Source organism: Anastrepha obliqua, chromosome 6 (assembly GCF_027943255.1).
Source record: "Anastrepha obliqua isolate idAnaObli1 chromosome 6, idAnaObli1_1.0, whole genome shotgun sequence".
NCBI lineage: Eukaryota > Metazoa > Arthropoda > Insecta > Diptera > Tephritidae > Anastrepha > Anastrepha obliqua.
The window spans coordinates 25,724,407-25,740,948 of NC_072897.1; the positions used below are offsets into that span (position 1 = coordinate 25,724,407).

General features: G+C 36.7%; 1 protein-coding gene across 3 annotated transcripts in view; it reads left to right on the forward strand.

The window, feature by feature from the left end:
• LOC129249823 (uncharacterized) overlaps positions 1 to 16,542 on the forward strand; it is a 379,233-nt gene that overhangs the window by 198,203 nt on the left and 164,488 nt on the right. For all 3 annotated transcript variants that reach the window (XM_054889490.1, XM_054889489.1, XM_054889488.1), the window contains exon 8: positions 12,420 to 12,482. In XM_054889490.1, coding sequence (XP_054745465.1) covers positions 12,420 to 12,482 — 63 coding nt within the window. The remainder of the gene's footprint in view (positions 1 to 12,419; positions 12,483 to 16,542) is intronic.

The following is a 16,542-nucleotide window of genomic DNA, read 5'->3' on the forward strand; positions in this document are numbered from 1 at the left end:
TTCTCTTTGATCTTTTTGATCGGTGCGATGGCACGTTATCATCTCGCAAAATCCAAGAATTGTTTGCACACATTTCCGGCTGTTCGCAACATACAGCATCTCTCAAAGGCTTCAAAACGGATGAATAATATTCTTTATTGACTGTCTGGCCCGATGGAAGGTACCCATGGTGCACTACGCCTTGGCAATCGAAGAAAACAGTCAACATCACCTTCCCGGTTCTTTTTGCTCATAGGGTATACATATCCCATCTTTTTACTGACGGACAAGAAGACGGTCGCAGTTGTTGTTTTTTATATGCATACATTTTGCGTTCGTTGAAGGTTTGTATATATTTATATATATTTATATACATATGCGTGTATGCGCGTTTGGCTTTCTGGATGCATCCATGGATATTAGAATATTTTCTCATCAATATGTGTATGTAAGTAGTTCAGATTTGACTGAAGAGATTAAATATAGGAATGCATATTCAAATGATTGCCTTTATGGCTGTTTTACATATAAATTCAAAAAGAGTATGAATAATGTTATATAGAAAATAAATTTCTAAATAACAGGTATTAGAAAAACCTGAATACACTATTTTAAATCAATTCTAATTAAACCAAATACAAAAAATTAAATAAAAATATCGAACAAAGAAAAGTGTGTACAGGACTTGAACCTGAGTCAAATATGGGACGATGTACTGCATACACGACACGTCTTTCACGATTGCGCTAATCTATAATTACTAATAAAGTTTTCTAAATCACTCATTTATTCGATTCGCAGTTTTATATGCACATATTCTGCGTTAGTTGAAAGTTTGTATGCGTAATTATATGCATATGGATGTGTGTATGCGCGTTTGGCTTTCTGGACGGATATTAGAATGATATTTTCTCATCAATATAATTTGGATTTGATGAAAGAGATTGAAGACATATGTACATATTTTCTGTTTTGATTGATTTATATAACAATCGGGTCATATCCAGTATGAACTATTTTATACCGAAAAGAAATTTCCATTTATGAAAGTGCAAGAAAAAAATATGACTTCAGGACTTGAACCTGAATTAAATACGTGCCAAAAAACAAAACGAATAATTCCGCCGACTTTAGCTTCTGCACCACAAATTAACTGCCGCGCGGCCTTCTTAATTGCAAATTTATTCGCTTCGCTGTGCGCATGAAATAAGTCGATTTCCTTAGTAGTGTGCCGAAAAATCTTATGATATTCCGCAGTAGTTTGGTAAACGCAGAAAAAATCTGAATTCCTGTCCTAGCGTGGTAAGTAAATATAGAAACCCTCCACTCACGTGGTAAATATCTGCAATTCTCCACTAGTGAGAAAAGTTGAATTTGAAATTACCTTAGTATGTATCTACAAATTAGTACTCGAAAAAAGCTCATTTAGCATTTGCTCCTTCTCATTGCATTAACATTCTCTGGTACACCGCACATCCTCTGTAGCTCGTTGTGTGTTTTCTACAACACACTATAGTTTTGTGATTAACCGCGGATTTTACACAAACTGGCGTTTTTGTGTAAAAGTTCTTAGTGTGTCCGTATTTTTGACAATTTGTGCATTGTGGAATGTTTTTCTTTTGATGAGGCGGTTCAAAACTTATTTTGTAGTGTGAGAACAATAGCAGTGTTTTATTGGTGCCTTTTTGCAAAATATTTTGGATGTTTGTTATTTCATGGCTTAATTCCAGTAGTTCCTGCTTAATTTCGTCTTTATCAGCCGAATAATGCATTCCCCTAAGGAATACTTTGAATCCTCTTTCTTCCTTTAGTTTAAAAGTATAATGCTGGGTTTTTTCTCCTTTAATAATTTAATGATTCCAGTATATTTGTATGAATCGAGTGGCTGTAGTTTAACTTCATTGTTATTCAAAGCTTTAAGTTCATATATGCAATCTGGGTTTTTTCTCCGTTAATAATTTAATGATTCCAGTATAATTGTGTGAATGGAGTTGCTGTTGTTTAACTTCATTGTTATGTAAAGCTTTAAGTTCATATATGCAATCTGGAATGGTACTAAGTGCCTGCATTAACTTATCAATGCGTTCTACGCAGAGTTCGTAAATACTTATCATTGATGAGTAAAATATCCCTCATTCAGCTGATAAAAACTCAACTCAATGCATTTTGTTTTGAGTTTTTCATTTCTGCTTAAAACTAAACAAGAAAGCATCAGTTATTTTTTGAAAGAGCGAAAAAATCATTTATTAACATTCCTCTTTCGACATTCTTTTAACGTGCGCTCTTTGAAAGCATCAACCGAATTGAGTGTTCGCTAGCTTATTCTCTCCTCTCAGATTACTTAAAAATGATAAACTCTCTTCAACAGTAGCAATCATTTTGTATGCTCAGTGAGTTTTCTTTGAAAGCATCATTTTTTATCACTCTTTTATATTGACACATTTTCCTACTTGAATTTCTATCGCCGTTTGTTTTTATTAAAGCATTTTTGTAGCTAGTTTGCGTTTGCAAGTGTTTCGCGTGTGTAAAAAGTGTAAAAAATTTGTCTGTACCAAGCAGCCAAACTTCTGTAGAACGAGCATTTAGCGCTCTATCTTTGATATTAACCAAACATCGTTCTAGGATGAGCTCTGAAAATCTTAATAATTTGCTGTTTATCAAATTGAATGAAAGTTTATTCAAAAGTACAGATTTTGACGAACCGAACGACGATCAGTCTTAAATAATATATTTAATCGACTTTCATTAAATTCAATGAACCTCAACTTTAATGAATTTTCTTTTACTTTCTTTCTTTGTAATTCTTTGAAATTTTTATTTTCATATAAGTTTTATTTATTATTTATATTTAAAAAAATAAATGAAATAAACTTCAGTATTCTCGCAAATGTATTGCTTTCATTAAATAGAGCAGAAATTGGTTAGGGTATGCTCGAAATGCATATTTATAATTGAGCAATGCAAAAAGGGACAATATTGAATATCAAATTACTTATCATTGATAAATTCATATAAACTTGAGCTCAAATAAAGAGCGGATCATTTACAAAACTCGGGGGATGAAAACAAAGCGAATGCTCACAAAACGACGAGCACTCTTTGTATACAAACAAATGAGTAATAAAAGTGTTTGAGGAGTTTACGCAAAATAGATCCTCTCATTGATTTACTCAGAGAATATTTTGTATGAGTTTTATTGCTTTTGGTGATAGCTTGAACGAGTAGGAGCGAATTTTGAGCGCTCTACGCACTCTGGTTCTACGTTTTTATGTAAATCGGGGGAGGCTTGCGTTTCTTAACTATGGGGCTTAAGTTTTCTGCAGCGGCTGGATTTTTTGTTCCACTGTTATCGGTTGGGCCATTGTCTGGTTCGTCGTCTGAGAGCAATACAAACATATTTGACGATGTTTGCTGGCTGAGCCAATATGAACTTAGCTTACTTTGGTTTGTTGTTGTTTCTTTGCTTTTATATTTTTTGTGCTATGTGTTTTATCATTTTGCTTACTTGGAGAGTTGCGGTACCGCTTTTATGTAGTTTGGACTGCCGTGTTTTTGTTGGAGCTTTCACATTCGTTGTTTTGTTTGTTGGACTCCTTTACTTGTGTAATTTCCTTCGTTGGTTCTGTTTGCTGTTGTTGGATTACTCGGATAGCTGTGTTTGCTGTTTGCAGGGTGTTCCTCTTTGTTGTCATTATCGGCGCTAATGTGAATACCACTGATGTAGTTGTTGTAGCTGAGTAAAATAACTCTAGATTGGTTATAGCTGTATTTGCTGTTGTTGGGTAGGTCGTGCTTGTTGGGGGTTTGCTTTGTTCACTCCATGATGTGGGCTCGCTTGGTGAGAGTGCATTTGGTGTTGTTGCACGAGTTAAAAGTTGTGTTGTATGTACACAAGTGTTTCCTGCGTTATCGCGAAACTCGCTAAAATTTGTTTTTGGCACGAGTTTTGACGAATTTTGTCGCTCTTGCTGTGGAGAATGCCCCACAGGCATCTCAAGGTGTTTCTGTTTTTATTTATAATTAAAATTATTATTTGTTTGCACTTTCAATTAAGTATAATGTCGAATAAGCTGATGTATACTCAGTGTGTGAGCGTCTATATCGCAATTTAGAAATTTTTTGAGATTGGTTTTATCACTTTGATAGGCAAGACTCGGGGGCTGTTAAAATCACGTTCCTTCAAAAGTAACGTTCGCTCTCGAAAATGATAATCAGTCAATCTTTGAAACACCTTTTATAATAAATGAGGTAAGACTTATAGGGCTAAAGTCCTTGGCCAAGTCATGGCCCCTCCTCCCTGCCTTGAGTATGAAAACAACCCTTGTTTTCTTCCAGTTGGCGGGACGTGATTAAGAGCGATACACGCCAAGTAGATTTCTTGCAGGACAGGAACTACCCAGGTACTAGTTTTCTAAAGCATCACTGGCAAGATGTCGTCATTTTTAGTTTGATAGCATACGTTAAAAACCCTCCTTACCTTCTTTTTCAAGTCAGTCAGCGTCTTGCTCCACCAGGGAGGAAAGTCTTTCTTGCTAAAAGATACTGGGCAAGCCACTTTGAAGGTTGTCTGATATGATCGCTGCAAGTGTTCCTCCTGTTTGTCCAGTTGAACAGTGGATGAGTAGGAAAAAGTTCACCTATTCAATTTATTATTGAAAACTCTATTGAAGAGAGACCAGTCGGTTCTTTTAGGGTTCCTGTGGAGAGATATGATTTCCCGTGCGAAATTGATTTCGAAAAAGATCAACCCGTAATCCGAAAAAGAATTATTCTGAGAAACCTTCCAATTATCCACCCTAATGGTAGGCGAATTAGTCGAAACAGTGAAATCAAGAACCTCCTCCAAACCGTCTGCTGTTTTCGATGCTGGAAATACAAAAGTGGGGGTGTTGCCCTTGTTCCAAATAAGGAGTTTACGGCTTATAATGAAATCAAAAAGAGGTTCACCTCGATCATTTATGTCGCTGCTTCCCCAAATCGTGCGTCTCGCATTGGCGTCGTAGCCGATGAGAAAATGCACGTGAGTCCACCAAACGCCCCCCTTCCTCAGGAGGTGCTGAATTTTCGCGGGCCATGTACGCAGAAACCAAAAAGGTACCAGCGGCCACTAGATGGTTCTACACGGACTACTGTCACATCTGGTGAGCTGAAATGAGAAGTCAGAAAGGCATTAATAGTATTCCTAACGAGGATACAAACCCTAGGCTTACCTTCTGACTGGACATAAAATAGATCATAGTGTCTGCTTCGGAGGCCCATGATCTTAGAATGCCGAACCTTGGGATCTTGGATCAGGCAGATATCTATGTCTTCTTCCCTGAGGATGACACAGAGGTTATCGGTGACTAAACTAGAGTGGCGAAGGTTAATCTGAGCTACCCTTAACATTTCTTTGTTAAAGGATGCTCACCTGAGCCTGTTTTATGGCCGAGCTCTGAAGATTTCATGGAGCTCTTGGCTTCGGAAACCGCGTCTATCGCAGCAGTTTGTGCTTCTTTTCCTCGAGTACCTTCAGGGACTCTTCAGAAATAAGCAGCAGTGCGGTTGAGCTGTTTTTCTGAGGTTTCTCCAATTTGATCATAGACCAGTTGTCCATGGGAAACTCAGGGCTTTGAAGGTTGACGCAGTGGAGGATCTTCGGACCCTCCAGCTTGACCTTCGGTAGCTAAATGCGGGCTCTGGGTCTTCTTGGGATCTCCGAAGCTGCGATGAGCTTAAGTGAGAGCCCCTCCCAGGCATTGCTGACCTCAGCAACGCACTTCTCCAGAAAACCCCTGAAGAACTCATCGGCACACTTAATCACCCTACAGCCACGGCAGATGTCTCCCGAGTCGAAAAGAGGTACCTGTCCTTGGTTTTCCATGTGGTATTCGAGGATCATTTCTGACAGTTGTCCCTCAATAGCACCCCAGTTGGCCAGCACCTCCCTACCCCTATGGGATCTTGCGTCTACGAGGGTAACGAGGAAGTTATCCCAGACCATCTCGCTAATCACTGCACTTGTTTTAGAGCCCTCAACTACCTGAGTCGAGAATTTTATTGACAGCGCGCCCGCTCAGATCTTTTGATCGATTACGCTAGTTGGTTCGGAAGTTTTCTTAGCATCGGACGGGACCTTTAACGACTGGTTATTTAGGCACCAGTCATGCAGCTTTTAGCACGAGTACTTCAACACTTTACCGCCTTGACTCGGTCGACAGACCCTTGTTTTGGTTGGACAGATTGAGTCTCTGTTATGTAATAATCACGTGCACGTTGGACCAAACCCCAAATGCGGAATGACACACAAGCACGACAAGCAAATGGCAAATTGTGTACTGTTAGGAGGTGGTTGAACGCACCAATGACGACAGTGTTCACATCGTCACGAAGCCGTTTCTGTTTTGCTCAGCCCCCTATCGTTGAGTTAACTTATAAATAACAGGCTCAGGTTTGTTTTTTAGTCGCCTCTTACGACAGGCATCCGTTACCTCGGGCAAACTTTAGCTCCCTAACCCCGGGGGGTTCGGTTTTAACTTGGCTGTAAAATTTCCGAGTGTTGTTCGCGATAAAATCTTTGCATATGTTTTCCAAGTTTTTCTTTATGGCTTCTTGTTTCTTTTTTGACATAATTTTGTTGCAATTCTTCTTTTTTTGATGTAATTCTCTTCAGCTGCGCGGGTCTTTTTATCTAACCAGATTTTCCTTGCCTGATTTTAGGTTGCTATTGCGCTTTTGCATTCGTCACCGTACCATTCAGAGTTTTTGTTTTTTACGCTCCTTCCTATAGTGGTTTATACGGCTATTCTAATAGCATCTTTTAATAACTTCCATTCTTCCTCTATACCTTTAGAAATTCCAGTTTGATAAATTATTTTTTCGTCCATTTCTCTAAAAATCTATTTTTACTTCCTTATCAAGCAGTTTGGCGGGGTTCCATTTTAGTCTCTTTACTCCTTTGATTTTGGCAGCGTTGGAGAGTTTTTGCTGGAGGTTCACTCTTACCGGGAAGTGGTAACTGTCCCATTTCGGACCCCGGAGACTTCGTACGTCTGTTATACTGCTTTTCCTTCTGTTGCATATCAATTTGATTCGTTGCGTGACTTCCACGAATCCTCCAGGTACCCTTGTGTATGTCTTTGTGTGGTAAAGCGGTACTAACAATAAATGTTGAATTACAAAGTCGTATCCCATTTCAGACCCTATTTTTGCATTAAAGTCTTCTAATGTGATAACAGTGTCATATTTGTTTACTTTTAAAAATGTTTGCAGAAAATATATATTTAATTTCCTCATCTGCATCTTCAGTTGGGCGGTAAGCTGATATTAAAGTTATATTAGCAAATAGACTCTTTACTCTTAACTTGGATATGATCTCGTTAGTGGGTTTGAAAAGCAACACTGTTTTCTTAATCTTTTTCCCTATCCTGTGCCGTTTCTTCCTGCTTTCCTTTGACTACCGCTATAATATAGGGTGTAATATTTTTTTTATTTCTCCACCGTCCCTCCAGCGTGATTCTGCAATCTCATTCATTTTCCTAGCTTGTAGCATAGTTCTGATGTTCCAAGAGCCAAGTTTCCAATCTTTCTTCTTTTTTCGGTTTCAAGGGTCGTCAACGTTATCGAGTTTCATCCGCGGCTTTTGTTCTGCTTTCGGGACAATTTGTTTCAACGAGTGGGTTGTCGGCCCAATGTCTCCTACGCAGATTTTTCCTACAGCCCCGGATAGTCTTCTATTCCCCAGACCACGGGTCGCTTTAGTTCTTCGAGCTAAGGTGTTAGGGTTATACCGTCCATGCTCGGCCGACAGAGCCTCATATATATATATATGTATATATATATCTATGTATATATTAATACGGAGAGCAAAATTTTTTCGTACCTTTTTTTAGTATTTATATTCATGTTGAAACATATACCAATGGATAGCATAGTGGAGACGGTTAGCACAATGTATTAAAATAGACAAGCTGAACTAAATGAAAAGGAAAAAAAATAGACGAGACTGAATCAAAAATTGGTAATATAAAAATAGTTTAGGAGTTAAAATATTTTTATATAATTTAAAATAATTTGTTGTTTAATAGGATTTCTTGATGTTTTGCGTGAAACATATATTGATAAAATACAAAAGTTGCCACAAGGACAAACAATTAATGAAATTGGTATATTAATAAGTGAATTTGCATCATTTGAAAAATATTGAAAATTATTTTTTGATAGTAACCAACAAAGAAGATTAAGAAAGGGGTATTATGGGAATTGGCGATGACGTGGAACGCATAAATAAGTAATTGGGATCGTTCGGTAGAAAAGATGCTGATCTCAAGGATATGAAAGGAGCTTATTTATGTGTATACGATCAAGGAATAAATATGGAAGTTGTTGTATTAATGCTAATGAATCATGATATAAAAATTGATGAAACAACTGGAAACTTCTATATTGTGAATCAATACTATTATAAATTAGATTCAGAAATTATGATGGTCATGGATTAATTAATGATCGTTTTTTATAATGGTTTTTCAAAAAAATAAATTTGTTTTTCCGTAATACATGAAATTAAATGTTTCTAATTCATGAATAAAAAAAAATTATGATATTTGAAATACACAAATATAGGAGGTTGTAGTCACTTTCCGGGATGGCCTTCAGTTCCGTCTTCGTTGCGGCTTGAATCTCCTCTATCGTGTCAAAACGGTGTCCCCGGAGCGGTCTTTTGAGCCTGCTGAACAGCCAGAAGTCGCACGGTGCCAGATCAGGTGAATACGGTGGTTGCGGAACGATATGGGTTGAGTTTTTGATGAAATGATCACGAATTACGAGTCCAAAAAATTCAATGTTTTCGGTACCAGTCGAGATTTGACGCGCTTGAGGCCCAAAACATCCTTCAAAATGGTATTGACTGAGCCTTTCGATATGCCAACATCATCAGCAAGGTCTCTAATCGTTAATCGACGGTTTTTCAACACCAAATCTTTGATTTGTTGGACGTGAGCTTCGTCAGTTGAGGTTGATGGTCGCCCAGGACGCTCTTCGTCTTCGACACGTTCACGACCGGCTTGGAACTCACTATACCACTTGTAAACATTTTTTTTAGACATAGCCTCATCACCAAAGGCTTTCTGCACCATCCTCAACGTATCCGAAATATTTAATGCAAATTCTTTGCTCAACAAATTTCGACATTGCAAAAAACGAGAAACTCACTTTTAGCAGCTCACAAAACGACGCGTATCTCAAACAGTAAATGAATATTTCACATGAAATTTGACATAGATGTCACTCACAGTACTACCAACCTAAAAAAAAAAAGAATTCTCCTAATCCTTCAAAGCGCGCAGTTTAAAATCAAATGTCACCTTATTTTTTGGACACAGTAGTATGTTTCAACTTTTTTCTATGACTATAAATACTAAAAAAAGGTATGACTAAATTTTGCTCTTCGTATTTATATAACGTCGAATAACGTCGAAATTTCGACGTACGGGCGATCCTATTATAGTATATACATATACATATATTCCTGGAAATATCAAGCTTGTTTGCATCTACAAATAGTTACTGCTTGCCCAATATTTAATAAAGTCTGCCAATTAACCATACTCAACAAAAAAAAAAAAAGAAATCTTAAAATAAAACTTTGAAGTAGAAACATTCCTTTGTTAGCTTTCGTATATACATACATATGTATAATATATATATATATATATAATTGGCGCTACACCCTGTTTTGGTTGTTTGGCCGAGCTCCTCCTCCTATTTGTGGTGTGCGTCTTGATATTATTTCACAAATAGAGGGACCTACAGTTTTACGACGACTCTGAACGGCAGATATTTTTATGAGGAGAAATATGTATACTCGGAGGTTTACGATTGCTTGCCGAAGAGCGACCGCTATTAGAAAAAACGTTTTCTTCATTTTGGTATTTCACGGCGATTCGAACCTACGTTCGCTTCGAATCCCGAATTGTAGTCACGCACTAATTCATTCGGCTACATACATATGACATACAATATATTATATAATATTTGCGATATATGGTATATGGTTTGACATAGAACGTGATTCAGCGCTATATTCCAAATTATACACACATACATATATGTATGTAAATAAACAAATCATTAAAAAAATAGTCAAGATATCAGTATCAGGTATGGCATTTTTTTCAACATTAAACTTGGGGGTTTTCAGTGTTGCATTCAACCATACCAAATTAATAATTTCGCAAGTAGCGCCCCGACCGATTCCAAGTTTTTCGCTACTACTCAACTACAGAGAATACTGATTTTTTTTTTCTTATACAGTATGGCAGTAACGAAACGTAGTTTGGAGACGAGAAAAACAGTTGATCACGTGTTTTTGCGCTACCTACTCCACTACACGCCTGTTCAAGTCGTACCAAGAAGCAGTGCCAAGTAGTAAGTAGTATTATTTGCATCCAACCTGAAAAAAAACTAAGAAATTTAGCGAATTATGCGTGAAATTATGTATTGGGATATTCCAGATAAACGGCAAACTGCTGGATCCACAAATAGAACCAAGGCACATACAAGGTGAAAGGAGTAGGTAAGCTGATTTTTTTTTCTAGTGAAATCAGAAATCCCAAAAACAAAACACATAAGAATATGCAAAGCAAAGCATGTAGGTAAGTTTTGATTATTTTTTTTGTAGGTGAGACGCAAAATAATACTGCAAGTATAAAATGTGTATGGTGTATTTATTCCAGGTGTATAGATGTAATACAAATACAGAAGAAGTTAGGTGCCACTTGCGTGATGCAGCTTAGACAATAAATTCTCGATATAATAGGTGGTGGGAGAAGAGAAAAGAAGAGATTAACTTATTCACATTCCAAGTGTCTCAATTTTCGCCACGATTACTTTTTTACTACTTCCGCTAAAGAATTTGTTTAGTCGCAAGTCGGTTTTTGCTAGAAAGATTATTCAAATGAACGATCCACACGGGATGCGTTTTTTTTTACCGATTGTACTTAGTCCTGCCCTAAGTTTTGTTTGAAGTTAAGTCCCTTATAGAAATGAAAATATTATACTTTTTTAATGAAGTTAGTTATATTTAATCATGTACATACTAAAAAAAATTAAATTTTCATTGGAAATAGTCCCCATTCGCTTTTACATAAGCCTTCAAACGATTAAGTCATTCAGCTACCGGTTTCCACGGATATTAACGTCTCTGCTCGAACCAAAAATTGTTTGAGACTCTCCAAATTTCTGTGAGGTCTTCGACAGGCCATATTCTCTAATTCTGACCACAAACTGTCGTCCAATGGATTCAGATCTGGGCTTCAAGACGGCCAATCTTCTGCGGCTATGAACCGAGGAATATTATTTGTAGCCACTTCTGGGTGGTTTTTGACTTATGGGTTGGCGCGGAATGTTGCTGGAAGATCCAACGCTCTCCATTGAAGAGAGTACTGCTCAACTGCTTCTCCACGCTTTCTAAGACATTCTCCTTGTACACTTTTGCCTTTTTCCTTTTCCTTTTTCGCAGAAATGAAGAGATGTAACGCTCTTACAAGACCCCACCCAACCATTACGGAGGCTGTATGGTGGTCACGCTGAATCCTTGGAAGAAGAAGTTTTAGCATAGATTTTGTCGTTTTGCTTTTTAAAACCTTCTTCAACATTTCCTAATCTGTGAAAAAGCTGCTTGCATCTGTCGGGGCTAATTTTCTTCAAGCGCGTGGTCAAAAGATGACCAATTGAGTGAAGGCTTTCATGTGGAGATCATCTCTTATTAGTCTTGACGTGGATCTTGTCGATACACAGAGTTTATGGCAAGATTAAGTAGATAACGTTTAACTGAAGATTTTTAGCAACAACAACTAAATCTGTAAACTCATTCTAGTAACTGGTATAAATGAAATTTATTTTAAATAATATGTAACAAAAATATCATAAGGAATACCATGCGTTTAAATTTTCTGGCAGAAATGCCTTATTATTTTTTTTGTTGACTTAATACCCCTTCGCTTCGTTCCTCCTCATATAAATAGTTAAAAAAGCTACCTTTCAAAGTATAAATATTACAACTTCGCATCGCACTTGACATTTTATAAAGAGAAATTCTTTTCTGTAAGTGCGTGATTAATATAACGTATTTATTTCCTAATAATCGCATCATGAAAGTATAATAAAATATATATTTATAAAATGAGAGCGGTAGATTTGGCATGTAATATGTACAATGGTTTTGGGTATTTCTTTTTTATATAAAAAACAAATTTGCGATTTTAATACATCATTATATTCACGACCTATGCTGTAGAGAAAATATACATGAAACTCTGAACCATTACTACTACTATTAATTCTCTTTAATTGAAAGTTTTTTTTTTCTTTTTTTGAAGGCTTATGTATTCATTTTCATATTATTAGCATCTGGTAAAATATAAATACATATTTTCTCTTTGCAAACGGCAACTAAATAGGTCCGTCATGCGTCCTTAACCCGTCAGCGCCCCGCATTCAGAACTCATCAAAGGCATAGATCAGTAAGTGTTCTAGTTCTATAGTGTTTATATACAAAAAAAAAACCAAGTGTAATTAGAAAGAAAGTCTTATTCATGAAAGAAACCAAAGAATGAAGGCTTCATAATGGATACTCAGTTTCAAACAAAAATTGAAACTTAAGGATCACAACGGAAAATTTTCTAATTAAACATATCTAAAACAATTAAAAAGTATAAATACAGTATTAAAATATAAAGCGATAGGATTTTATTATGGTTAGATTTATATTTATAGGCTGTTTCAATTTTAATAACCCACAGTTTTTTTAGTCGATTTTTTCCAAAGAAAACCAAAACTTTAGCTCTAAATTGATTGCCAATTTTTCCATACTGCCTCGTGATTCGGCAACAATAAACTACAATTAAAATAACGCAATATGAAACATTGTAAAAATCTTATTGTTCATAAGTCTATTTGTAAGTATATAATTTAAATTGTAATATCCAAAAGATTGAATTTTCTTCTACTGCTTTGAGGAAATAATTGAACTCATAAGTAATTACCCAACCAATAAAACTAAAATATTATGCTTTGCTGTACATTTTCAGCCCATACTTCAAACACAATTTAAAATGTATTTCTTCTGCATTTTGACGTGATAACGTCTTATAATTTGATTTAGCCGGCTGCACGCACGAAAAAATGTGTCGTTACCTTGCTCATTGTCGTTACCTTGAATGAACTGCAAGCGAAAGCGCGGAACGAACGACAAAGCAAACAAAGCAAACGAACGGCAACGTTCGACATCTTGCTCTCTCCTACTTAAGTGAGCGTATATATGTATGTATATGCGCATATGTACATATATAAATTCACGTATTTGTATTTGCATATGCCTTCTTATTGATTATTATTAATTTGATTTACTTGGAGAATTTAAAATAAAACCAAGTTTGTTAATAATACCTGTTATTTTAATGTTATTATTATTAATTTTTTTATTATATATGAGGGAAAAAATGTATGGTATTGTAATATTTACCACATACCTTATAAGATATGGTGTATACTAATATATGTATATAAACATGCATATACATATACAATTTCGCGCAATCTTCAAAAAGAACAAATCTATATGTAAAGATGCATACAAATCATATGGACATATCAAATATACGAATCTATTCCGTACGCAAGCAAATGTAAGCTAATGTGCTTGAACTGCAAGCGAGAGCGCGGAACGAACGACAAAGAGCACAATCGGCCCCCGCGTTCGGCAACGTTCGACATCTGGCTCTGTCCTACTTGAGTGAGCATATATATGTATGTATATGCGCATTTGTACAATATATAAATTCACATACTTGTATTTGCATATGCCTTCTTCCTGTGTGCATGGTAATGAACCATTTCTCTGTTGAGAATAAGACGATGATAGAAAAAGTAGGAAATGAAAGGGAGTATTTCGAGTGTAAAGTGTCTTGAAAAAGGCAAATCGATGATGGTGCCTCTTAGTATTGTTGACTTATTGACGTCTGATGCACAATCGAAATTGAACATATCTTTTATGAATTTGATAAATGTTTCGTCATATTTCACGTTTGTGTAAATGTAACTTGGCCTATTCCATTGCAATTCCATTTACCCCCTCCTCTATATCCATACAAAATATCTATCAAACAAATAAAATTAAAATTTTGTTTTGAAAATTGCAACCCTTACATCAGTATTTTCTTATGACGTTGTCACGTTAAACTATCATCAGTAAACCGACTTTACAGACAACCTCTTTTTGTTTTAGTTCTTACCGTTGTATCTGCAACGTTGCCCAAGAAGTTTTCATAGTAGAAAAAAATATGATCGTTTCTTATTAAAGCACAATGCTAACGCCTCGACGGCGTGCTGTACTTACAGTAGTCTGACTATCTCTCGGACAGCAGTACATATGTATGTACTTCGATTGCTGAAATATATTATATAAAAGCTCAGTAATGATAGCGGCCGCCGTAGCCGAATGGGTTGGTGCGTGATTACCATTCGAAATTCACAGAGAAGTCGTTGGTTCGAATCTCGGTGAAAGCAAAATTAATAAAAACATTTTTATAATAGCGGTCGCCCCTCGGCAGGCAATGGCAAACCTCCGAGTGTATTTCTGCCATGAAAAAGCTCCTCATAAAAATATCTGCCGTTCGGAGTCGGCTTGAAACTGTAGGTCCCTTCATTTGTGGAACAACATCAAGACGCACACCACAAATAGGAGGAGGAGCTCGGCCAAACACCTAACAGAAGTGTACGCGCCAATTATTTATTTTATTATTATTTTTTTTTTTAATGATAGATTACAAAATTTGGCCATTGGAAGCAAAATTGTGAGATAGCTTTGGCTGCTACGTCAAAGGAGGCTTGACAGCATAATTGTGCCCACTCATTCCACATGTATTCACATACTCGTCCAATGCGTCGTTGCCCAGACCCCAAAGAACTAACATGAGCAATTGCTGTATTGATTTTTCTCTTATATCAATAACACAATCTCACTTTTTTCGTAAATAAACTGCATATCCACAGGATGGTATCTGTACATCCTGATTAAAGCTATGCATCACCTAAGCATAAAAAAACAACAACCGGTTAACCGACTATTTTGGTTTGTATTGCAACCCGAACAGATTTATGCGTGACTGCCTTTCGTTAGATATCCCAGTTTCTCACTCACATAGAACATGAAACATAAAATTTTTAATAACGGTCGCTTCCCGGCAGGCGAAAGGATCAAAGGATGTTCGCTCGTCATTCCGTTAAAACTGCAGTGCAAGTTCCGCTACATACTTTTTATTTTATCCATCTAGCAATTTTCAAAATCCATTATGAAATAATTAGTTGAAAGCGCACGTCGCTTGAGCTTTATAAAAAGGCTTAAAATCGCAATTTGAGTTTTCCAGTAATAGTTAGCCCACCATTCGCCTCGCTTATAGTCCGGGAGCCAGAGGTCGATTTTGGACTGCGTTTTTAAACCGTTAAATTATTGACTATACTTGTGATTTAGCTTTCATGAATAACGAAAAAGAACGTCAGCTGGCGCACCCGCGGTGGGTGTGATTGTGGGAGGGTACGAAACGTGTCGAAAAAAATTTCTACCCACTTATTTAATACCGGTTGAAATGTTTTGTGTGTATTGTTGACATTTAGTAGAATAAAAAAAAAATAGTCAGCTGCGCCATAGAGTGGGGAAAATACGTCAGCTGAACAGGCAAACTTGTAAAATAAATTAAAAAGTAAAACTACTTTTAGTCCGGGAGCCAGGGTCGATTTTGGACAGCGTTTTTATACCGTTAAATTCTTGACTATACTTGTGATTTAGCTTCCATGAATAACGAAAGTGAACGTCAGATGGCGCCCGCGGTGGGTGTGATTGTGGGAGGGTACGAAACGTGTCGAAAAAAATGTCTACCAACGCATTTAATACCGGCTGAAATTTTTTTTGTGTATTGTTGACATTTAGTAGAACAAAATAAAAATAGTCAGCTGCGCCGTAGAGGGGGGAAAATACGTCATCTGAACAGGCGAACTTGTAAAATAAATTAAAAAGTAAAACTACTTTATGCCGATTGAAATTTTTTTACATAGTTTGGACACATATCAAAATATAATAATGATGGTCAGCTGCGTTTATAGCGGTGGGAAGACCGTCAGCCGAAGTAAGAATGTATCATTGCGTTCATACATCTCGGCGGCGCGCGGAATTTTCAATGCCTCGGTCTTTCCACCGCAGCTGACCATCATTATTATATTTTCATATTTGTCCAAAATTATGCTATTGGATGGCGTCTGCCTTCAGTATTAAAATCAGTCGGCATGAAATTATGAGGTCAAAATGACCCCTGGCTCCCGGACTATTACTGGAATATCGTATAAACATCGCAATAGTTGATAAATAGTTCTGAACTATATGTACTCATCTCTGAACTTTTCTTGGCAGCCTGCTTTAATAAAAACCAAGCGATTTTACCCAGCACCCTTTGGTTAGCCTTCCAATTAGTAACATTCGAGCTGTCAAGCTTTGTTAAATACTTTTTGGACCACCAGCGCTCAGCGAAT